The sequence below is a fragment of the Diadema antillarum genome, unplaced genomic scaffold (assembly GCF_040938485.1).
Source record: "Diadema antillarum isolate AM-2024a unplaced genomic scaffold, OU_Dant_1.0 seq00001930_RagTag, whole genome shotgun sequence".
Classification (NCBI taxonomy): Eukaryota; Metazoa; Echinodermata; class Echinoidea; order Diadematoida; family Diadematidae; genus Diadema; species Diadema antillarum.
In genome coordinates, this window is record NW_027272593.1 from 18189 (window position 1) to 45272 (window position 27084).

Sequence of the window (27084 nt, forward strand, 5' to 3'; positions counted from 1 at the left end):
CTTAACTAAAAATTCATGTCTGGCGACTTTTTGTTTGTTTTGAGGTGCAGGGTCACATATTATCAGAGTTGCATGAGAGGATTTTTGCAGGTAAGGCAAACTGAGTAGAAAGAATGGATTTACGAGCATGCCTGAAAATGCACACACACACACACACACACACACACACACACATGTCCACACACACACACAAACTACAATAAGGCACCTTTAACACTGTCTACAATTTTCACAATACAGTATTGTGTGTTATTTGGAAGGAATTATTAAACCCGTTGAGGACGGGCTGATTTTGCTACAACATCCATTTCCCATAGACACCTGCCAGAGTTAATTGCGGACTCATCTTCAACAGGTTAATACCAACAACCAGCACCTGAATGACTCAAATGCTTGTATGTAACTACAGTTAAATAGATGGTATAGTTTTGGTTGCGATTGGGGCTTCAGGCTTCCAACTTGTTTTTGGTTGAAATTATGAAAAATCTGTTATGAAGAAGTAGCATACATGTATAAAGAGGAATTTAGTATTTGATGAAAATTGGTTTTGAAATGGCCGAGATATCCAAGACAAAAGGATCTTGATAAAAGGTGGGATTCACCTTCAGTTTACTTTGTTTTTAAATATCTCAGCCATTTCAAAGCTGATTTTCATCAAATGAATTTGAATTTTTCTTAGAATTGTATGCTCTTTAATATCACATGGAGGGTTTCTAACTACATGTATCACATAGAAAAGATAAAAGCTGAATCATCATCTCAACCAATACTATATCATCCCTTTAAAATCTGTGACAGTGATCACCTATCTACAAAAAAAAAAGGGGGGGTGGACATTACCCCATGACAAAAATACATGGAAAAGTAGTCGTTAACAATGGCCATTTGTCTAACATGGCCAATGGCCATCCGATCTTATTCCTGTTATCAGTTTCTTATATATATCTAGTAATCTACTAGTACTGCTGCCAGCAAAATGCTTCACAACTTTGTAACTGCCTGTACACAATAACACACATACATACTCTGGAGATTATAATGGGCCGATAGTAGCATGAAAATGGATCAGATTTTGGCATTAATAATGCATTTTTGTAGTCTATATCAACTGAGTGTACCTTGCATTTTCATATACATAGGCACTATGGAATTTGTCAGTCGATACATTCCTAGACACAAAAAACATCATGTAACACTCTGTGTTTGCATACGTATTGTACGTATACAAACATCTGTATAAAGTGTGGTTTATAGCCTGTGAATGGCATTGCTATATGAAACAGATTTATGCATGGGCATCAATGCTCAAAATTCAGACATGGCAGCCACGACTATGCCCTGAGAGGCTCTTGTCTGTAATGGCCATAGTGACAGATTTCAGAGTGGATTCTCTAGCTGTAAAGATTTGACCAGTACTGAATGTCACATCGTACACTGGAGGCACAAAAGTTCTGAAGAGGATATAATATAATATCTATAAAAATATATAAAGATATTCCCAATCTCAAAGCCCTCACAAACTGGTCAGAAAACAACCCCCAAAAATTGCAGAGTTTCTCCTTCAGTTAAGGCAGCATTACAGAAAACCAATAACATCCTAATACAAATGTAAGGCACAATTGGGACAGAGATTGCGTTGTCAATGGAAGTCATTCATTAAATACTGTAAAACCAGAAATTTTTGCATGCATCATATTTCAGAAATTTCACAAAAGCCAAGATTTGCAAAATAAAAAGGCACATTAAATTTCTTGTCTGCACTATACGCATGGTATGCCAGAGGCAATTTGCAAAAATTTCATGCCGCGAAAAGGCTGTCTGATCCAATTTGTGGAAATTTCATGCTATGAAACTATCTTGCTTTACAGTAGCTGAACAGTTATTATAATCATTCTTGTTTTTAAATCTGGAAGACAAAATACATCCACTCATTAACAACCAAATCATGTTGGGTACCAGTATACACAATCCCTTACATACGCATTACCATGTCAGAAGCATATATGTCAGAATTCTGTTCATCCTTGTTACTTGTAGACTTGTCTACTACATTGTGTCTACCCAATCTGTCACTGTAAAGACTCTAATAAGTGTATATGAAGGGTACGGTTTGTAGCTAGGAGTTGTTAAGCTGTCAGTTGTGCTGCACATGCTATCCATGTTATATAATTCAAAGTTTATAATCTTGGGATGAAGATAGATGAACAACTCTCAAGGTACACTTGTCTGCAATACATAGACTTTAGAGGGGGCTATTTTCCTCAGTCTCAGGGTCACTGATCCAGGAATTCTCCTGCAGATGTGCCATGGAGTCCAGCAAGCTCTGATGTTCATCACCAGCTGGATGCTTGGGGCAAAAAAAAAAAAAAAAAAAATCTGCTCGCTGAAATGTCACAGGCACTAAAAGAAGTGTCTTGCTCATGGTGCACTGCCTCCATATAATTCTGTATAAGACACACAACACAACGAGTGTCCTTATATATGCAATAGTACAATATTTCTAGAAGATAAATATGCTCTTTGATATTGCATTATTACCAGGACTTGCTTCCAGGAAAAATATATGTATGAATAGAAGGATATGTGCACATATGATATTAAGTAAAAAGAAAACTGTGTCTCACACTTCTGCAAAAGCTTTGATCACAATTACCATGATAATAGAAATGCAAAGGCGAAGCATTTCTGCTTCAATTGAGTACTTTTTGTCTACAGTGTATTCAGGAGGGCAGCTTTTAGTAGATGTATATTGTATGCTGGACTCAAGGATGACAATGCTCATCAGCAATGTTAAAACGGTGTGCCAACGAAATCCTGGATTGGAACCAGACAAGAATCATAACATCTTGATGGCGATGTGTCTCTTGATCCGCCACCGGCATCGCCGTTAGAAGCGTTCGTCTTTGGTTCGTTTCCAACGTTCTCAGAGTGTGGACTCTGCGACGGCGTGCCCTTAAACATCTGCAAGCACCTTTCCACAGGAGATTGAGATCGTGAGCTGCTGGCGGACGTCACGAGTCTGGACTTGTGCGGCGGCGTAGCGGTCATCTCTTACATTTCCGCCTCACTGGCCGACCGCTGCTTGGCGTTGAGGAACCAGTGTTCGTTCTTGCCGCTCATGACAACGGATCCGCCACTGCTGCGGCGATTCTGCGTCAGGTCAGAGTTCCTCCGCGGCACGGCGGCGGGCGGTGATGCAAAGCCGTTCTTGGAATTGTCCGAGCTCATGGACAGATTGAGAATCTCTTCATCATCCGCCGATGGAATGTCCTCTTTCTCAATGTCCAGCACTTCCAAATTTTTCAGTTCCTCCTCTACGTCTGTCTTACTCTTGCCGATCCCAAAGAGATTATTGAAACTGGAATATAAAAAAAAGAAAGAAAAGAAGAAAATTGACAAAATGTCTGATCCCTGGTTCAAATCTTGAATGATGGAATGGTGACAGGTGAATTACTCATACAACACAAATCAAAAGAAATATAAAACAAAACTGCAACACAAAAGGAAGAGAACACAAAACATGGCAAAAGAAACTGACCAAAAGGATATCATATTGTTTTGCATGTAACAGTTTGGTTGTGCATGCTGTTTGTATGTGTGTGTGTTCCTAACCATTTCTGCCTTTGACATGACAAAACAGAGTGGCCAATATATTCTCTGTCACTTTCTAATGGCTAGAACATAAAACATGCAGTATGGGAATTCATGAAGTGTGGCAGACACGTTGATATTATGAAATGCACATATTTGTACATATGTATCATGCTTTCACTTGTTCTTCATTTAATCTGTTATAGGTCATGATTTTTCACACAATAAAGCCTGTGCAAAATATAGAATTTAATTGCTTGGTAATTAACTCAATGTTTGGTACTTGGTACAGTTGGGTTTCACTGTCTATGTGGAAACAACAAATACATGGTTCAATAGTTTGAATAAGTTTTATATGATTAAATTATTGGCTACCATTCGATAACTTAATCTACTAGACCAACATGCTACACAAGATTTACATTGTACATGCTACACTTCATTGAAAGTGCAACAATGGTGTTGCTGGCCAAATACACTATCATACAATAAGGGTCATCAAGGATTGATGTGTCATGCCAATGGTTGTGTTGCATGAAGATGAGGTCATAAGAGGTAGTATAGTATTGGTGGAGATGAGGATTGGGCTTTTTACTTTTTGTGAAATACCAAGAAACCACGTATAGAATAGTAGAGAACATGCCATTCTAAGAGGACTCTAAAGTTTATTTGATGGAAATCAGTTTTGGAATGGCTGAAACATACAAAAATAATGTAAAACAAAGCGATCACAATAAAATGTAGTTCCCAACTGTTATTAGGATCACTCTTTTTGGGTATCTCAGCAATTTCAAAACTAATTTTCATCAAATAAACGTTGAATTCCACTCGAAATTGCATGCTCTTTCATATTTTGATACGAGATTTCCCTTCATCTTACCCCAAAATGACAAAAAAAAAATGAAGTTAGGTCTCAACCAAAACTATACGATCCCTTTAATTCATAGTACTACCTTGTACAGAGACATCTTGAATTGAACAAACTTTTCATCACACTGTTGAATGTGTACAGCATATTAAACAGTATGGCAACGATAAATGTACCGAAATAAAGCAAAAATTTGCAAATTAGAATGATGCGGAAACATATGACATTGGTCATGCATAGGACTCTTTGCATCTGGAAGGTTTTAGAATTAAAAACCCCTTGCAGTGCAACAAAGAGTTATACTAGCCGAGTAGTAAATACATGGAGTGAAATATGCTGTCTGATTGGTTAGATTGCATCACGTGATTGTGGAAAAACTTTGGTATAGTGTGGCACAGTCATGCCAATATACCAAAAACTAACAGCACGCCTACACTTTGTCTACACAGAAATCTGCAGAGATTAGTAGGACAAGGGCAAGCCTTTCAACATATGCACGCATAGACGCAGAAGGTAGCAGTTTATTATAAGCAAGTCTGCTCAGCAATACGCATATGCGGCTGTGCTAGCTGTATGTAAACAAGGTTAACGTTACTCTGTGTGTAAGAAATCAGTATGTGAGTCTATAATTTGTTAGATCTCTAATACTTCTAGGGCCTAAACCTATGGAAAATTCATGTAGATCGAGGCGCCTATTTGCAATAACAATTAGGGCATGTTCTATTGATGCACCAGTGCTGGACTATAGAACTCCAAATACTAAATTATCCCTCATGCAGTTCTATTTACCTCAGCCTGTGGCCTCGGTGAAACAAAAACAGCACTCAGGACAATTTGGTATTTGTTGTTCTACAATCCAGTATAGTGCATCATAGAGCACATGCCCTCTTTTTTTATATTACACTATCAACACCATGTTCAAAGTTGCTTTTACACACAGAGTATAGGCAGACAAATACAATGATAGAGGTCTCATCATAATCTCAACTATAGCAAGAAAGTTATGGCATTCCAAAATTTTCTCATGTTTCCATGAATCAGTGATATTACTCGCATCGCATACCGGTATTCAACCTGGTGGACGTGATGATGTCTTTGCATCACCCGTTCATACATTCCTTGAAAAAGAAATGTGAAACTCAAGTCTTAGAATTCCACAGCTTTTCTATCCTGTGTCCAATCTCGATAAGACATCTATCATTCTGATTGTATGAATCGATCCTACTTGGTGTGAAATTGTTACTTTAACAATGCAAGCAATGAAAACTCCATACATTCATAATTTCTTTCCCTCTCTGTTGAATTAGTGTCATTAGTAATGCACGTACAAATGTAGGATGTTATTCAAATTCATGAAACTCTTCTGTCGAGGTGTTTTTATTGCAACTGATTGACAAATCGCCCTACATCGATGTAAATAAACACTGAATTGATCAGTATTTTTTAGTAGTAGCCATAATAAAAACTCATGGGTGTACGCACTCGAGCAGGATTCGAACCTACGACCTCCTGGTCTCCGGACAGGCATCATCTCCACTAGACCATCAAGCTTTTGCCCGACAGCAAGTGTTGGTTCTAATCCTTCTAGCATGCAATGGGTGCTGCGTAATTATTTAAATTAATGAAATTCTTCCGTCGAGGTGTTTTTAGTGCAACTAATTGACAAATTGCCCTACATCGATGTAGGGCACTTTGTCAATCAGTTGGAATAAATGTAGGATGGTTGTTGTCCACAAATCAGTTAGAATTAAATCTGAAAGTTCTTGCAGTAAGTGGTAGTTACATGACAAAAAGAGAGTCTTCTTCAAACAAAAACAAAACAAGGAAGAAGAAAGCAGCAGTAGGCCTACGTGATTTGCACCATGAAAGCCGCATAAACTTTACTTTCTTTTTTTGGCCTTCATTATTCTAAGCGCAAAATTAGTTTTTAGGGTTAGAAACATGTTTTCAAAAATTGTTTCAGCACACCGAAGCAACCTTCAGTATATGTAGTAAGATTATATTTTAAAGATGAAGCTTACGAGAGAACTGAAATGAGGAGAGCTGAAAAAAAAAATCTGGCATAATCTGTCTTTCTTAATAAGTTGCTGTTAATATTCTGAAACATGCAAGGAATATAGCTATATACATCATATTGTAAAACAAACCAAAACAAATCAATATCTAAACTTTGTGCCACCTTCGAGTAGGTGGTCTCCTAAGAAAACAACTGCACATGATGAACAGAATTAAACTTCACAAAGTGTAAGTTGACCTGTGCTCTGTCATATGTTGGTATTAACCCATTTAAGACGAGTCCTGAGTATACTCGGGCAGATGTCTATGGGAAAAGCGTGTTGTAGCCAAATCAGTCTGTCCTCAATGGGTTAATCTTGGATTTTAGATGTTAAGACAATAACATGGAGGGGAAAAATACAAAAAGTGGAGTGACAGTGAGTAAATGGGAAGTGGTCAGCAGCAAAGTGACATTCTAATATCATTTCAATTCTGCATCACTAAATGAATTCTTGGATTATCTATGTTAGTTATTGCTATGTCAAGCATGCCTATGGCAGAGTGTACAACAGTTGTGTATGATTGTGTTGAAGAATAAAATGCATATAATCTGAAACAGAAAGTATTCAAGTGTTCTATTTGGGAAGTCTGAAACACATACCTTGGTACATTGTAATATCAGTTCATAATAATGAGCCAGCTGATGTGATACACCTTATGTTCAGACGATCCCCCCACTTTGAGGGGGCAATTTGGAGAGTTTTACGGTTGACCGTCCACACATGCATTGAAGTACCCTGCTGAAAGGGGGACAAAATCACTGCTGGTGGTTGCAGCTGAGTGTTAGGTCACCGTACATGGCACTGTAGGGCGCGCGATTGCAAATTTATACGATAGCAACGTGTACAGCGCCTGATCTTCATGATTGCCTACTACTGTACTTCGCCACAACATGTCGAGCATGCGCACTTCTGAGGAAAACAGCTGTGTGAGAGATTAAGGTCAGTCCCCTGCCAGACATTTGTTGCTGGACTCAACAAGCTTGCCGGAGGAGCGGGGAATGTCCCATCGGGTGTCCACACGATGGGATTGCCGGGAAAAGTCCTGGCAAACGGGACATTCCCCGCAAAGCGGGGAATCGTCTGAATGGAGTGTAAGTCATCCATTCTCAAATGGTCAGGATGTCTTCTTATTCATGATGAAATTAAAAGCACATTGTACATCGAAAACTTGATACTGTATAAGCTGCTTTTTGTAGGTAGAGTTATTTCCATGAATGAGGAGGTCACGGTCATTTTCGCAAGATGTTGTTCGCATGAACAGACACCGAGGCTATATCGCATGCAGAATTACCCTAGCACGTGGCGACATTTTCCCGTGTTGTTAGAATTTGTGGTCCAACAATGATTCGCAAAATTTGCGAAAATTAAACCCTCAAAGAAATAACAGCTTATACATTTGATGCATTCTGATAAAATCAAAATCACTACACAAAGCAAAACAAATGAGTAAAATGACACATGGCAAATATATCAAGGTAAATAGGACAAATCGCCAGCGGAGAAATGAATGAATTATGTTGTACAGCTAAATTCACTTCAAACATGAAGCAAACAAAGCTGCTATCCACATATGTATTCAATATTCCAAAACAAATGCGAGTCCTCAGGAGGTATCTAAGATGAGTAGTCACATAATTTGGGTTAGTAAATTAAAGTGTGCATTCTCATGAACAAAATCTTATTAGTGCCACCATGCAAGAGTGCCATGCAACATTCCAAAATTTTGCAGTAAAAAGTTGAAGTCTTATCCTTGCCTCGATACCATCGCCACGGAAACTATGATACCAACGCTATGTCTTTAACTCCCCCAATTTTTTTGTGGTGGATGTAGTTTAAAGCCTCTGCAAATCTGTGTGCGTAGAAAGCAAAAGAGTATCATGTCTCCTGTAAGCATACTGTTTAATCAGTGATCTTGGGGGAGACAAATTAGTTATAGATTATAACATTTTTTAGTTCCTCAGGTTTTAACTTTCTCCCCAAAATGGCAAACTGCTTTGATGGACACGTGATCACTCAGCAGTACCAAGGAAGAATGCGAATGGGTCTATATGAGACTGAAATTTAAAGTGATATCTGATCTGATTGTATTGTACCAGGCCATAGCTACCATCCCACAGACAGACACAAACACACAGACAGACACACAGACACACAGACAGACTACACACGGACTGACAAATATACAACACAACAAACAGAGCTGAAGATAGACAGAAGGACAAAGCGAGAGAGAGGGAGTGAAAGAGAGATAGAGACAGACAGACAGACAGACAGACAGACACACAGACAGTAAAATGCACAGACAAATGTACAAACATGTACACAAACACACACTGCCAAGAAATCCGCACATAGGACGACTGACGCTGCAAATTACATATTCAAAGTAAGAAAGGGTTGCAGGTCTCTATTGGGATGATAAAACATATTGCAACAGTGTATGGGACTATTAAGGTCTGCCAGTAACACTCTGTCCCATCTAGGTTGAACCCAGGCCTGCTAGTACCACTGTTGCAAAATGTCAGGGACACTTTGTACAGTCTGGTGGCTGATGGTAACGACAGAGCTACTAAGAAAAGTTTAAGGAAATATTAACAAAATGTGCCACCAGGCAGTTCAATTCAAACTCAATGGGTAAAAGTGCATTTTTCAAAGAAATCTTCGCAATCAAAGGAGGCAAACGTTCTTGAGCTGAAAGGAGAGGAAGAAATAAAAACTTGAGACATGTCAGCAGCGTAACTACATTTTGATAGGACATACACAGATAGACTGAAAAAAAAGGAGAAAATTTCTCAGGTGCATTGGACACTGTCTTGTGACATTGATAGCCACCATGCTGTAGAAACGTACAAAATATAATTCTGCAGAGGAAAGGCAGAAACAAAAACTTCAGACTTGTCAACAGCTTGGTTTATGCTTTTTGACAGGACAAAATACAAATACAGAGAGAAAAAGACAAAAAAAAAATAAAATGTCTCATGCACATTGGACATTGTCTTGTGATATTGATAGGCACCATGCTGTAGAAACTTTATAAATCATACGTTTGCTGAGCTGTCAACGACCAAACATTCCACAAATATCAGCAAAGAAACTTTGAAATTATATCAAGGTAAGTCGCAACACTTGATGTACAAGTATTTTTCACAGAACTTCTCACACAAACTGGAACAAAATAAATGCACTGTGACAAATCTTCTCTCAGCTAGTCTAGCCAAATGGGAATTTCCAAGAGTTTGAGAGTTACTCTGGCCTGCTTTGCTGAGTGCAGGTCAAAACACAAGAAAACTACTCACTGATAAACTGGCAAAAAAAGGTCATATTATGGCATGGGAGTTTGAATGAATATTTCCGAGGGTATTGAAGACCTACCTCAGAACTAGGGTCTCAATATTGACAAGAATGAAGTAGATACCATTATATCATTACAGCTGTAGGCAGTATTTCCCCCACCCTAAAAAACAACAACAACAAAGAAACAAGACCCCTAATGAAACAAAAGAAAATGAAAAAAACAAACAATAATGTAACCTGACAAAAATGCCCTGATTCTTTTGTGATGGTAGATGCACTGTACTCATACCCTATTCATGTTTTTTTTTAAATAGTTTAATATAACCACACACAGAGGTTAAATGTGTTGTGAAATTAATCAGCCATCCACAAAGACTGATTTGTTTTCTAAAAATGTTTGATAAAAATCTACATAAAACATAAAACAAAGAGAAGCAAGTCATTTGTGTTCCTGATACTCCAGGACCAATTTGAGGCATTCATTCATTCTGCCCCTTATCATTCAGAGTGCATGTTAGACTCTCTCGGCCCAGTGCATGTGCAAATGTGCAGAATAGAGTGGTGGTGTTTAGTCCCACACAGAGAGTATCTTGTAGTGAACGCAAGAAGAAGAACATCACAAAGTTGTGGATCCATTCATGAACCAATAGTGTCAATTTTCAATGAATATATTGGTTGAAATTTTTAGCTATTGGGTCAGATTACTTAAAACGGTATCTGTCCAACATGCAGCAAAAATTGTTTTACTGTCAATGCGATCCAGGACTCGATGAACATAAATTGCAATACAGTTAAACCTACACTTGTCTTCCACAAGGAAATCTTGTTTCACTCATATCTTTGCACTTGCTCGCAAAAATGCAGCAGGAAAAACGAAAGTGAAACACTTCAAAAGACAGCCGAAGCAGCATCGGTGGATGTCTCCGTCCCACAGACTTACAATTTTCTGATTCCGGACGTCCCCTCCTTGCACGGCATTTCTTCCGAGCTTGGGACATTCCCCGCGCACGGGCGTGGTTCCTCTTTCGGTCTGTAGATTGACGAAGATGAAAGTTAGAATGGGAAAACATGAGTATGAGACAGCACAGGGCCTGAGGCTGGATGGGGGGGGGGGGGGGAGGGTGGGAGAGAATGGCTTGAATTTTTTTTTCAGCAGAAGCAGAATGTATGGAGTGGAAAAAATGGTGAACAAGCATCCTTGGTCTACAAAAGAGCAACATGAAAAAGGGTTAACATGAATGAAAATATCTTATTTGATTGACAATTGACAGAGAGAGAGAGAGAAATAGTTAAAGTTGATACATATGTAGATAGATCGATTTTTACATACATAACCAGCGTACCAGGACAATTACCTCCCGAGAACAATCACACCCCCACCTAAATACTGGTTAGTGATATGGTTAGAGTAAAGATTAGGGTTGGAGTTAGGGTTAGAGTATGGGTAAGGGTGAGGTTCAGGATTAGGATTAGGGTTAGTGCCAGGGAAAGGGTCTGGGGTAATTGTCCGGGGGATAATTGTCCTACAAGTGTACACAGAATAATATTCAGATAGGGACAGACGGGAGAGGGTCTGAGGTAATTGTCCAGGGGGTAATTGTCCTACAAGCATACACAGAATGAGAATGGAGAAAAAAGAAATAGAGAGATAGGAAGATACACTGTATGTAGATATACTATACACCATGGTAGATAGATAGACAGGTAGGCAGGTGAAGACAGAGGAAGAGAGAGAGAAAGAGAGTGCAAGAAAGAGAGAGAGAGAGATGAAGAGAGGTAGTGAATATTAAAGAAAGATTGATTTATACTTTGATGTGGAGAATGAAAGCGATCGAAGGGGAAAAACGGAAAAAGATCAATAAAAAATTACAGAGAGAGAGAGATATACAAGTGTAGATATAATCTAGATAGATAGGTAGGCAGGTGGAGAGAGAGGAAGAGCAAAGGGAGATAATGAAATATACCTGAATTCCTCCAATTTCTCCTCAAAGGTGGAGAGAGACATGACATAGAAAGAGAGGAGAGATAGAGAAGAGAAAAAAAAGACAAGGAGAGAATAAGATGTACCTGTATTCCTCCAATTCCTCCTCAAAGGTGGAGAGAGAGAGATGACATAGAAAGAGAGGAGAGAACGAGAAGAGAAAAAAAAAGAGAAGGAGAAAATAAGATGTACCTGTATTCCTCCAACTCCACCTCCAAGGCGACCACCTTGAGGTGCATGTCATCCCTTTCCTCCAGGACCTTCCTCAGCTCAGTGAGGGTGAAGCGGGGCCGGTCGGGGTCACGCTTGATGACCGCTCGGCGACTTTCCCTCCTGCAGTCAATCTACGAAAATATGGTTATTGAGGTGGAATATACGATACACATTATATAAATGCTTTTATATGTTAGGACACCCCTCCCCCCCCCCCAAAAAAAAAAAAAAGAAATTAAAAAATTGGTGCATTGGCGTAACCGTCCCACAATAAAGAAATCCCTGACCCAACGTTTTACTTCCGCCAAACAAGGAGGAGGTTAATCATCACTGGCGTTGGTTTGTCTATTATTTTGTTGCGTACCTTGCCTAATGAAATCTAGGCATAGTCCATGCATGCTCCATAAAAAAACCCAAACCAAACAAAGAAATGGCCTGTAAGAACAGCAACCACCCTAACTACTCTATTTTTCTGTGATGCATTAATCTAATTTTTTTTTTTTTTGTGGCTTATTCAGGAAGCAGAAAGGCAATCAGGCATTTGATCACTACCACGATGCATTCAATATTCTCATATCTAGCTGAAAATGGCATCTGACAAATGAGTCAGTATCCACTGAAATATGAAACCAGAATTATGTTTCAATTGATACCCAACTAGGAAAATCGACTATATTGACTGAGATATTCTGTTCTCTAATAAAGCACTGACCACTTTCTGTTTCTGTGTTGACAATGTGGTGTTTATGACCTAACATGATCATTTGATGAGTTCTTCTCATGTTTCCTGAATCAACCAATCCATGAAGGAAGGAAGAAAAAATCATTGCATCCTCCATACTGTAAAAGTGGAAATTTTCGCGGTGTTCAAATTTTCGCGCATTTCGCGCAACCAGAAACTAGCGCAAAAATAAAAGCACGCGAATATTTTTGCTTGCCATATGTGCCTAGCGCCTGTGCGTGATGTCTTGATTCCGCGGAATTAAAAACACACGAAACTCTTCCGACCCGGCCAAGCGCGAAAAATTAGTCACGCGAAGATATCCTCTTTTACAGTAATTACCAAAAGCCTTCATTCAATATTTGTCACGTAACCCGTTGAGGACAAGTTCCGAGTATACTCGGGCAGGTGTCTATGGGAATTGCATGTTGTAGCAAAATCAGCCCATCCTCAATGGGTTAAAATGAAAGATGAGTGATGACTAACAAAGCTCCTATGTTCTGTTGTGAAATATCCTGCTTGTCTCCACGGAAACCAAACCCAACTTAATACTGGAAGACATGGGACTCGGCCAAATATTGCTTAACCCATTGAGGATGGGCTGATTTTGCTACAACATGCATTTCCCATAGACACTTGCCCTAGCATACTAGGCGTCCTCAACGGGTTGAAGGAGTTGTTTTAATAGTTTGTGAATTTGCAATGGTCCAATATCCATTGACCTTTTATGTGCCCACATTGTAACTAGAATTTGCAAACTTTTTGTACAAGCATTCAGCTAATCCCTCCAAACATATAAACATCTACATATACTAATTGCCACTACCTTCCCAGACATCTGCACTAATCAGCAAAAAAGGTAATCAAGAAGGCCTGCCAAATGTCAAAGAAAGCACAGGTTTAAAGGTATCACATACCGGTACTGGCTCTTGTCCAGATACCGGTATCTAGGAAGCAAGCCCTATGGCATACCTCGCACGTTGCCTTCTTCTCCTCATTCTCCGAACTCGATGGCTCCGTCTCGGTCCCGCCCTTGCCCTCTCCTCCCTCCTTCTCCTTCAACTTCTTCTTCGTCTTCCTCTTCTTCCCCTCATCCACCGCCTCCTTCTCCTCCTCCTCTTCCTCCTCCTCATCCTCATCCTCCTCCTCCACCTCCATCAGGGAGCGTTGGGCATTGAGATTCTTGTTGAGGGTCATGACGTTCACCTGGAGGGTGGACTTCTGCCGCATGAGGGAGCGACAGTGGTTCTCCATTACGTCGTGCTTCCGGCGCAGGTTGCTGTTCACCTTGGCCAGCCTCTCCACCTGCTGCTGCAGCTATGGTAGCCAAAAGATACAAAAAAGGAGGTAAAGTATACAAAAAAGAAGAAGAATATAAGACAGATGTTCAGGATGATCAAACAGAGATAACTACAGACATATCACTGAACGTGATTAAAGGCATTATTTACCATTAAGAAACCAAAACCCAGATTTAGTGCTTCAAAATAGTTCTAAAATGTGAGTTAGGGATAGAAACAACCAGTGTAAAAGTGTTAATCAGTGTAATAAATACAAAGCATTGTAAATATACAAAATATGAACAATAGTTATAATAAAATTGTTTCTAAAATAAACCATAAGTTATGGTTTATGGAGAGGAACAGTGGTATCTCCTTAAATACTTTAGGCTTTATTGCAAATTTGTATATGATGGTAGGATGTTTTGTGATACAACTGACCTACACATTTGCATCAAATGTGATGACTCAAACATTTTTTAAATCACTGCTCCCTATGGTAAACAATACCTTTAATACCCCAGCCTAATATTGTGCAGTAACCATGGCAACATACTTTACACAGATATTCAGAATGTTAACATATCGGTACAGAGAAAACTAGACAAATCACTGAATGTCATCAATACCCCAGCCTTAATGTAGTCCAGCAACCATGGCAACATATTTTACAGAGATATTCAGGATGATCACATACAGAGAAAACTAAAAATATCACTGAAGGGGATGAATACCCCTGCCTTAATAATGTCCCATAACCATGGTACCGCATACAATACTTCACACAGATGTTCATGATGAGCACATGCAGACAAAAGTACGGCAGTTTGTGCACATGTAATGTCTTCTAACCCAAACCTTAAAGGGGGTGTACAGTTCTGGTCAAGGTGAAGATTTAGCTTTTAACATTTTGTGAGATATTCAGAAACCACTCTATGAGATGTCAAAGAGCATGCAGTTCTAAAGGGTATTAAAAGTTCATTCGATGAAAATCGGTTTTGAAATGGCTGAGATATCCAAAAACAAGGTGAAACAAAGAGATACTAATAAAGTTGGGACATGTCGCCTTTTATTATTAGCACTTTTTTGGATATCTCAGCCATTTGAAAACCAATTTTCATCAAATAGATGTTGAATCCTTCTTAAAATCACATGCTCTTCCATATTTCATAAGAGGCTTTTCATTATCTCACTTAGGAATGTTAAAAACATGAATCCCTACCTCAACCAGTACTGTAAAGTCCCTTTAACCCTAACCCATATAGTCTGTACATGTACGTGTATATCTTTACAAGACACACTGACCATCCATAGTGTGTGTGACTATAATTCTACACACACCATACTGTGTTTGTGAAGTAAGTGTGTTCTACGTTTTATGTAAACTACAGTAATGATACAGAATAATCAGATTGAAACTGAAAATGGGTGACCTCATCCTGATTCACTTAAAAAAAGAAAGATACATTACATGTTGCCAATATTACATTTCTGTTTCGTACAATGTAGTGCTACAGTACAGAAAACCTCCAGCATTAATTCAGTGATATTATTTATAGACATTTCTGGACAGGTTCATTGGGATGTTCATGCCAGAAAAAGGATAAATACAAAGTAAAACACTACAAAATGCAAATTTATGGCTTACAGGAAAGGATTAATGACACTTTCTATCTGGCACTCCCTACGACAGAAATGAGGTATTTATGTCAGTAACATCATGCAACACAACCCAAAAGGAAGTGATTAAGATCGACAACTAAAAGCCATGACAGCCTGCAATGTTATCCTTTTAAGTATATCATCATTATCATGTTTCGTTAAAAAAAACCCCAAATTCACAACTCTTGTAGCTCACATAAAGTGAGCTTCCTTCTACAGACTGCAGGATTGCTCAATCTTTGTTTCATTGTATACAAATTTGTAGGAACAGTCATACAAATGATGCACAGGTCTGAGTGCGTCAGTCGGAATTGTGTGCATAGGGTAACTATGTATGGAATGCTTAACCCACGAGGCGAAGCCGATTGGGTTTAGGCTAAATGCCATATTTACCGCATGCCCACCATATTCCAACGGATGCACGAAAAGACATGTGTGTCATCTGTTTTATAGAATGGGTAATTTTCTTGCCAAAAACCCATTTTTCTATCGTGTTGCCCGATGACAAATTTACTGGATGCATTTCCTTTTGGCTTGCCATAGATGAGAGCCTGAAAACCATACTGGACGCATGGTTTTTCTTCAGAACCATGCATGCAGTAAAAACTGATGCATAGTTGTTTTAGCCAATAGGCGTCTCGTACTGAGTGCGCGAACGCTTGCTTAGTGCGCGAACCTTTGTTACAAGTGCGCATACTCTTGCTACAAGTGCGTGATAACATGTTTACCACTGTGACTCAGCTTGCGGCCAGTACAAAATCAATACATAGCTCTCGACCAATAAGATCACAGGATTCTCGCTACCCATTCTGTAATGTCTTCTACCTACCCATTCTATAATGTCTTTTACCTGCGAAATCGGTATTTCACATCATAGATGTGAATGAAAGAGGAACAGATACATTCATAATACATGTATATATGCACCATTTCTATTATCAATAATAACAATATATATCATGTTTCTTTTTTTTTCTGAACCACTGCAGGGTACTAACCCACTGAGGACAAGTCCTGAGTATAATCAAGCAAGTGTCCATGGAGAATGCGTGTTGCAGCAAAATCAGCCCGTCCTAACTGGGTTTAAACCTCCTGAGATATCAATCCATTAAAAAAGAATGAGAAGTTTGTGTCAAAATGAATTATATCTCTAATATCTGAAGAGCACTTATTCACTGGTATTATGAACATCACCAAGGAAAGAAAAAAGCAAGCAGGCATTTGCCATATGGGCCCACAGATTGATGGCAGATTCAAACTTTTTTTTTTCTGACAAAAAAAAAATCATCATAAAAAAATGAATTGCCTCAATGATAATACTGCACTGAAAAAAATCCAGATATACATAGTATTATCATGATCACCAACATTATTTCTGGGTCCCCTTTCACATTCGAAAAGCACTTTCATTTATATAATGCAACTGTCTCTGCTGATGTTTGACAGGCAAAAAACACAACGCCAACATCAGCTGAGTGATTCTCATTCAGATGAGAATGGAGAAGTTGCTGGTAGAGAGAACATGGTAGGTCTGGCACCAGTAAAACTAATTCTCCACTGCTGAGAATAAATACACAAAATATTCAGTGTCTTTTGTATTTCATGTATTAAAGTGAACCAACTTATTTCCAACAAGTTCTGAAAATTTTGAATTAAGATTTGAATGGATAAGTTGCTGGTAGACAGAGCAGGGTTGGTCTCACACCTGTAAACAATTCTCCATAGTTAAAAATAAAGATTAAAAAACCCAACAAAATACACAAAAGATTCAGAGTCTTTTGTGTTTCATATCTACACTGTATTACAGTAAACCAACTCATTTCACTCCAGTCTGGAAGTATGCAAGTTTTGTATTGTTTGTTTTGTTTTTCTGCTCAAACTCTGCTTCCAAAGCAATCCTCAAAGAAGGACTATGATTTTACTACTGGAAAAAAAAAAACATTTTTTTTTTTCTGAATCTACAAGCTTGTATGCTGAAACAAATGTACTAGTAGTCCCTCTAAATTTTCAAGCCTCTAAATGAGGTGTACTTTGTAGAGGGGTCCGCCCTCATTATTTAAACCAAACTCGACTAGTTTTCAACAGGCTTGTATGGCTACTTTATTTTGCATACTTTTATATAAATAATCTGTTTCCAGATACATTTTAGCATCTTTGGCACTAAACGAGTGATATGGCTCAGGCTGGTCCACTTTATAGACAGATTTTAGACCGGTAGAGTCTTTATTCCCTTGTTTTATGAGTGCTAGTGGAAAATTAGTGGATTTGGTGCTCCTTGGTTTAGAGCTCGCCAGGCAGAGCAATATTTGTCTGCAGTGCTACAGGGAACATTTTCAAATCATAACATGATGATTTGGATCATGTTTGCTTAACTCAGAATTTTTCCAGTCTGTCTGGGTCAGCACAAGACTGTACCACCCTTGCATGTTTTACAATGTCTCTCTAAGAAATGATGAAGAGAAACCTTTTTAATGAGAGATGTATTAAAGATGCTTTTTTTCCCCCGAAGGAGTGACATCATCAAGCAACAACAAGAGGTCTGATACATGTATAGCTTCACATCTAAAGATCTGACTGCTACCTTTAAAAGGGGTGTACAGTTCTGATTGCGGTAAGGATTTAGCTTTTAACGTTCTGCGAGATATTCAGAAACCACTCTATGAGATGTCAAAGAGCATGCAATTCTAAGGGGTATCAAAAGTTTATTTGATGAAAATCGGTCTTGGAATGGCTGAGATATCCCAAAACAAGGTGAAACAAAGAGATCCTAATAAAAGGCGTGGCATGTCGCCTTTTATTATTATCACTTTTTTGGATATCTCAGCCATTTGAAAACCAATTTTCATCAAATAAATGTTGGATCCTTCTTAAAATTACACGCTCTTTCATGTCTCATGAGAGGTTTCTCATTATCTCACTTAGGAATGGTATTAACCTGAATCCTTACCTCAACCAGTACTGTACAGTCCCTTTAAGTCTGTTGATATTTTGTCCAACAGGGTGACCTTTTCTGATGGACCTGCTGGGTGCATTTGAACTACATAATTATACATGTGCAGATCTCATCTGACACGTTATCTATGGCTGCCAATGACACCCATGGACTCATCACTTTTATAGAAGGCTCTTGACACCACAGGAGATACAATGGCCTGCAGGAAAGAACTGTGAACGATCTATTCAGGAGACATGATACATCTTCTTAATTTTTGATGGGAAGCAGACTGTGTATGCTACTTAAAAACTGTTTTGGGGGAAACACAATGATGAAAAGAGTAAAGCCACATGTGAATAAACAAAAAAGTGAAAGCATCATAATAGTGAAAGAAATCCTACAAAACTATGAAAATATCTAAATGTTAATACCCAATAATTATTAGTATAACCTTTATAAAGTCATTGTATGTAATCTAATCCATAGAATAATTTAAATTAATATATTATATATATATATATATATATATATATATATACAAAAAGTTTATCCTCTTGAATTCAGTAAGGCACAGCTTTATGTGAAAGCCAAAATAGATTAGAAAAACAAGAATGATATCCCTTTGTCAAATTTTCACATGAATATGAATGTGACTGATGCCATTTTATCTATAAAACATGTGATGACTTCTAATTCATGCCAGAATCTATGTACATACTGTACATGTATCTTTCACTGACTCTGTTTCTAGTATATCTCCAAATTATGTCAGTTCATTGTGAATTCTTATCCAGGAGGGGTGCATACTACCATGAAACACAGATATGTACTGTATGTTGTATTCCCTCCCCCTTCACGTGAAAAAAGTACACTTTTCAGAATACACGATTAAAAAGATATCCCCTACATACTGTAAGACCAAATTGTCTGTCTGTGAATGTAATGAAGTATGTCTCTACAGATAGTCATTAGTTCAGATGCAGAGTAATGTTCACCAAGCACAAAGTGACTATATGTATTTAACATCCTAGATGTCTTATCATGTGATGGCACTTTTTGCAAATTTCAAAGCCCTACAAAATCATTGATTTCCACATGTATACAATGTACACCATTTGTGCACATATACAAGAAGGTATACGCATATATGAAAGGTCAGTGTCCTGCATTGTACATTTTCAATGCAATAATCTTTGTGTAAGCCATCATTCAGAAATATTTTCTCTCTGTGGGCTATGGGAGCATAATTGTCAGGTAGTCTATCACCTTCAAGACACCCTCCGGTACCCCCTAATTCTTTGAATAACATCATTTGATTTTATCAACTAATGTGCTGGGTATGAATTTCACATTTGACAACACTGTGACAGCTGAATGATGAACAGAGAAAGTTGATACCCCTGCCAATCTGTCTCATCAAATAGCAGCATGGCACTCGAAACCTGCCAGATGTTTGCTGATCAGTAATAGGCACTTCAGAAGCAGCGGCTCATGTGACTGGGAGTAGTCTTGACAATGCAGACCCAATGTATTCCTGCAGACTTTAATATGTCCAATTGTCTCTGTTTCTCTGTAGACTACAGTACCACCTATTTCACAACATGTGATTATCAAGTGTGCTGGCTGGATAGATTACATGCTGTAGTCTATAGTATGTTCTTGTCTCTGTCTGAATTACTGGAATTTATGAAATAGTGTGTCGAGATTGTATGCTAACAACCTATACATACAGGAAAAATTAGAGACCATCATGTTTACATTACAGAGTATGGATACTACACAATAGTGTATAGATTACACCAGACACTGTCTGGCATACACACCCTAAACTAATCTGTCTGAATATTTCTCCTGTTTTTCCTTAAATATAATATTATACAATGAATATCACTGCAGAGACTTGCAAGGGTAATGAAGTGTGACCCACTAAAACCTTACCCCCCCCCCCCCCAAAAAAAAAAGTCATACACACATTCTAGCTGAGAAACTGTAAAACGAGAGTAATGTGTCTGAAAACAAAGACATCAGTCCATGATATCAGTACAAAAAATCTACAAACTTTGATATCATGCCTTCATGTGTTGTATTTTGTATCTCAAGTTCAAAGTCTGAGAATGTTTAAAGATCTAAATGTTTCCATTTGTATGGAGTGCATTGGATTTGGATTTTGAAATGACCTGCAAATATCTGTGTTGTGTCTGAACACCTAACCTCCTGTAGCGTACACTTACATCTGAGTCATTGAAAACTTCATAAAGCTGATATTCTGTAAAACTGGCCTGGTCTTGTGGTAAACTTTCCAACCATAGTGTGGTAGATTAATTGAAAATAGAGTGGGAAATACTTAATATTCTTGGACAGCTTATTATCTGATAAATGAAATAATGACCAATCATAATTCAGATGTTCAACGAGACTAATTTTGTCATTTTGTGGAGACGAGTCAGAAATATTTATAAGTAAGCATAACGTGTACATTCCAGGAAGAGAGTGAGAAAGTGAGAAAGACATACAGACAGACAGACAGAGGGGAAGTGAATAGAACACTCCACTTACGCAGACTGCCAAACATAGGTTCCACCTACACACAAATTTGCCTACGAAAACCATTTGCCAACATTTCACTTGAAGAGGAAGTTACTGAGTGCTCTCAAACGCTGTTATCTTTTCTTTTTTTGTCTCCTGCCATTTTTTTTTTTGTCCTCGTTCCAGTGGTATTTCCAGGATGTACGTCAGTGTCCTATGTTGAGTGACAAAGCAAAAGGATCACTGACACGATGATGTGGTGATATGAAGCCGAACGGAAGACAATTTGGGAAGAGGGCATTTGATGACAATGCAAAACAATGTGATGAAATGACAGGGCCATGGCCACAAAGAATCTTCATTTTACAGTACATTTGTACAATGAATTTTTGATGGTGTGTGTGTTTGTGTGTATGCAGGTTGATTCATGACCAAATCCTGATGACCTCATACATGTAAGTCCAACCAGCCTGTACACCTGAAGTTACTGTTGTATCTGCCTGAAACAAATCTATTGTCATTTAATCCATTTATACACTTTGCATTGTTGCAAATGTTGTGAACATGGTTGAATAACCAAGTTTTTTTGCAAATTATAATCCTCATCATATCCATGCCATATGAATGAAATCACACACCTACATGTAAGTCCCAAACCACACAAAAGAGACTGTACAGCACTGGTTGAGGTGAGGATTCAGCTTGTAACGTTTTGTGAGATATTTAGAAAACACTCTGTGAAGTATTAAAGAGCATGTACAATTCTAAGGGGAATCAAAAGTTTATTTGATGAAAATAGTTTTGAAATGACTGAGATATCTAAACACAAAGTAAAACAAAAAGATCCCAATAAAAGTTGTTGCCTGCTAATTTTATTAGAATCGCTTTTTTTGATATCTCCATTTCAAGACTAATTTTCATCAAATAAACATTGAATCTTTCTTGAAATTACATGCTCTTTTATATTTCATAAGAGGTTTCTCATTATTTCAAAAAAAATATGTTATAAACCTGACGTTAGGTCTCAAGCAAAACTATACGATCCCTTTAAATAGTAATTTTTTTCTTGTCTTCGTGATCCTAAGCCTCAATCCCTGACACCAATCTTACATACCGTACATCCCTCAAGATCTGTTTGTGCCTTTTAAGCACAGTGGGAGTTCACCAGATGGTACGGTATTTCACCCCTTGATACATGGACCTTTGTCAACCTTGAGCCCCTCACCCACCAACGAGCCCACAATGTGGGTCCAAAAGCCAACGGTACAGGTCTCATTGTAGACATGCAAGTCACTTTTATACAGTAATAATACTGTGAGACAAAGTTTAATGCATGAACCCAACATCTGCTTGGAGAGCTAGCATGGCTGGTTCATGGATCTATTCCATGGTTGGTTCCCCCATTCCTACACCGATTCCTCCTCCTTGCAGAACCAGTGATATCATAAAAAGGCAAACACAACGATGATGTCGAAATCAATACCACTCTTAATCGTGACGTGATACTCGGCGCGGCGGCATTTTCTTGTTCAGAGAACGACCCACTTATATCTTATCTGTATTGTACATGTGTCGGTATTCTGGAACACTCCAATGCATGGTTATTTTAGTAAACTGATTACTCTGCTGTGTTAATGGCATTCTGTAAATGTCTGCAAGATTGAGGTCCACCACCAAACAAACTTTGATAGTTTGGGGTGATACAGTACAATATCAGTGGCAGATCCAGAGGGGGGCGCAAGAGGCACACGCCCCCCTTTATTTATCGTTAAAAACGAAAGAAATAAAAAGAAAAAATGAAATGAAACCTGGAAGTGACACCAGAAATATTAGTTGCCCCCCCCGTACAGAATTCCTGGCTCTGCCCCTGCAATATCATACAAGAACATCAAAATGAAGCTTACTGTATACATGTACAGTGTACTGAGGGAGCATCACCGGTGTATGACTGAAAATGAAGTTGTACGTCTAGAGCTGAAATGCACTAAGATGTGTTTTACAACTTAGGTGCTTCTAAAACTGTCACCAACAAAAGGCACACAAACTGAATGGATGTCAATTGTACGTCAAAATATACATTTTGAGGGGGTTATCAATTAAATCTCAGCATACAGGATGTAGATATTGATCTACATTATATAGTATAAGCCTTTGTCTCAAGGTTTAACCCTATTCCCACCGGGAGGGGGGGGGGCATTTTGGCCCCCCCCCCCCTCGACGTTTTGCGTGATTATTCCGCAACACGTGATGCTCTCGACGCGACATTTTATGACTTTTTTCTTTCAAGTATCGCGAAACTTTTGAGACCAAATTTGTTGCTCCCGGGCATACCGTTTTGAAGCCACGTCCCTTTGAAAAAACTTTGTCGACCCAAAAATTGCTCAAAAACATGATTTTGTGTACAAATCCAATGTAAATTGTGTTTTTGCAATTAATTCATATAAAAAGAAATATTTTTACTTTCAATGGCTGATAATGATTCATTTTAGCCTGATTACGCTTCAAAAAGTTTCTGCGACAAATTTTGATAAAAAACAACAAAAACAAAAGGTAAAAAACAAAAGAAATTCAATAAACAATAAAATACATAAGAAATAATTATGAAGCCGAATTTTTGCTTCAATATTATTGTTGAGGATATTGAAAAAATATGTTCACCAAAAATTAGAAGTCTTGGAGCTTTATTTTTTTTAATTATAGGCAAAAAAATATTTTTGCATAAATTAGCATAAATTAATTAATACAAAATACGTGAATTAAAATTTGAAAAATCTAACAATACAGTCTTGTAGATTACATTGGCCTTTACCGTAGTGCAAATTTTCGCGAGGATCGCGCGATCCACGACCGGTGGTTTCAAGTCCCTCAAAAAAACCCGGTGGGATTAGGGTTCATAAATATACAGGGTAAAGTTTTTCCTTAAATTTTTTTCACAGACTAATGATAACATGGAAGTTTGATCACTCTTTCAGTGTCTTGCTGTACTTGCAGAAAAATAAACTAGGAAAAGAATAACTTATTCCAGGGCTGCACACTAACCCATCTTTTTACCGGTCCGACTTGTCCCAGTCGAACCAGTGTATACGCTAAGTTTTTTCATTTTTACTGGTCCCAACCAAAATTGATTAGTCCTGTTCTTTTCTTTCGACGGCAATGCCATTTTTTATTTTTTTTTACCAGTCACGTCTGACCAGTAAATTTGGCAGTTCCTGGAAAGTTGCTGGCTTGACAGTGATTTTTATCAGTCTGGGACCAGCGGACCAGCGGACCAGCGCCAGTGTTAAGCGTTGCCTATTTTTTATTACACAAACCATACATTGTGGACCTTTAAATTCAATCAAACCACTCATGACATACAAAAGAAAATCTTCTCAATTATGAATACAATTTCAAGATATGGCAGTATCCAGGTTAACAGAGTATGTGTTTTTGAATCTGCATCACTTAAGATTTATAAGGCACTTGGGACTACACTGAAGTAAAGACCCCCCCCCAAAAAAAAAAAAACAAAAAAAAACAACCCACACCAAAAGACAAAACAAACAAACAAACAAACAAAAAAACAGAGACTAATGTCACATGCAATGTACAGTTGAATGTACAGGGCAGTACACTATAAAACACACTTCAAACTCTGATATCAGGCAATACATCTTCTCCTACTTTGTTTCTTTAACCGACACACATTTCTTGGAATGGGCACTTCTGATAATGAGGACATGTCTACAAAATGACTGACAGCAACTACGCTTTCTTTCTTTTTTTTATGCACAGTTGCAATACCAATAGCCCTGTACACATATATCTATATGAAAAATAAAACAGAGCCCCAAACCAGATTTTTTGATCCACTGTTTACATAGTTTATCAGAAAAGCACTTGAAGTTTGCACCCCTAAAAATTTGTTGTTGTTGTTGCAGTTAGTACATAGCCTTCCTCCTTGTAAAACCACAAGGGTCTTTTGATCCACTATTACCACTACTAGACATGCAGACAGAAGTTTACACCCCTCTAAAGTTCCTGTTGCTGTAAGTACATGTAGTGCTATTGCCCTATTCCCTGTAAAACCATAACGAAGACTCTTTTGATCCACTATTAATATCAGTACCAGAAATGCATGTTGAAGTATATGCATCCCTCAAAACTTGTTATTGTTGTATGTAGTGGTATTGCCCTGCTCCTTGTAGAAGGATATGCAGTATCCTTGAAAGGTGCAGGACATAGATGCTTGTAATAATATTTATACTTGCAAGTGGTAGAGTCACATGACATGATCAAAAGCTGGAATTTTTCACTGGTAAAAGATGAGCGAGCATTTACACTGGCAAAAAAGGGTGAAACATTTTTAACTGAACGGGCAAAAAAAATGCTCTCTGGAAGTAGGTTGTTTTACCAAGAGTAAGGGTAACTAAGTGGCAAGTTGGGATGAGAGTCCCAAACGTGAGATAAAATCCAGGTTGTTTTATTGCCAATTTGAAGGTCCCTCATGACTACAACTTGTACATCATGCTGTCCCCCTGACACTTCCCTTACCGCTTCAACGTCGAGATTCTTGGCCCGGAGTTCGCTGTCCTTTGCCCGAATCTCGTCCCGTTGCTTGTCCACCGTCTCTTTGAGCTTCATCAGCACTTTGAGAGCCTCCTGCTCATGAGCTGTTCATCCAATGATTAAAAAAAAAACAAATAAATTAAAATGAGCATGATTACCAACATCCCTTGTTTTCTTTACTGTATGCTGTAGTAGGTTACCCTCCATACATTTATATAAATGTGTATGAGACAACACTGCAGAGGGTTTGCTTAACTTGCAGACAAAAACTTCTCGTTCATTGACAATCTTGTGAGAACTCATTAATACAGAGAAAAACCCTAACAAAACAAAAACCAACAAGACAATAGAAGGCTTTAACTGAGCATTAATTGAGCATTTATTGTGTTTAGGTTTTTCTGATTCTATAATGACACAATAAAATTGGCAAGAAATTAGTTTATTTTATAAAGGCTTGAAACAAAAACAGCAAAAGCATAGCAAGCCATGAAACAAGTTAAAGTTCTCATAACACAGTTGTCAAACATCAAAATCTATACTGTTTGATATTTCATATAAAGTTAGTAAATGAGGCCATGGTGTCATAACATCACTACTCTCCCACTGGTTGCACCATCTTTAACCCGTTGAGGACTGACTGATTTTGCTACAACACGTATTTCCCACAGACACCTACCCGAGTATACTCGGGACTCATCCTCAACGTGTTAAGAAACATTCGCTAACAATTTCTCCTCAACCACAGTGTGCTTAGAACATGGAGCACAGTTCCTGTTAGAGGGACAATCACAGAATAATTGGATAAGTCCTGGACACCCACCTTTTTCTTGTGAAACCTCCCCCTCTTTGACGTTGAGCTGCTGTTTGAGTGCCAAGTTCTCCTTGCGAGCCTTCGCCAGCAGTCCCTTCCACTCCTCCAAGTTTTCAAAGTGTTCATCTTCCAGATTCTGCAGGTCCTGTGGAGTTATAATAGGATAAAATTAATGGTGTTTGACTTTTATTGGTGTTACTGTATCATGCTAAAATTTACGGGGTAGTGTTAATTATGGTGAATTTCACGAATAGGCTCTCAATTGCAGTTTGACTGTTAAGTAATCAAAACATTGAGACAAATAGAAACAAAACTTTGCCCTGTAACCACCAGCTAATGCCAGCACACTAGCATTGCAACTTTAAGAGAATACTGGTATCAGTACTTTTTTTTTCTTGAGATATATTTAGTTTCATTTCAAGCAATGTTTTAACAAATAAGTTTGTTTGAGACCTTACATTCTCTTCTGAAAGTTTGTACAATCATGCTTTTTTTTTTCTTTTTCTTTTTGCAGTCATACCGATAATGAGAAGACAACAAAAGCGAGATATTAACAACTCATTAAAAGGTTGAATGAACCAACAGTGGTGATAAATG

The 27084-nt window shown here is 38.2% G+C and overlaps 1 protein-coding gene across 1 annotated transcript in view; it reads right to left on the bottom strand.

Moving 5' to 3' along the window:
* Positions 1-3051: 3051 nt before the first annotated feature.
* The window catches only part of LOC139713239 (RILP-like protein 1), a 36255-nt gene continuing 12222 nt past the window's right edge, over positions 3052-27084 (bottom strand). Inside the window, exons 3-8 of the mRNA XM_071624984.1 lie at positions 26497-26632; positions 25662-25780; positions 13698-14042; positions 11984-12135; positions 10751-10840; positions 3052-3358 (exon numbers count right to left, since the gene is read on the bottom strand). Coding sequence (XP_071481085.1) covers positions 3052-3358; positions 10751-10840; positions 11984-12135; positions 13698-14042; positions 25662-25780; positions 26497-26632 — 1149 coding nt within the window. The remainder of the gene's footprint in view (positions 3359-10750; positions 10841-11983; positions 12136-13697; positions 14043-25661; positions 25781-26496; positions 26633-27084) is intronic.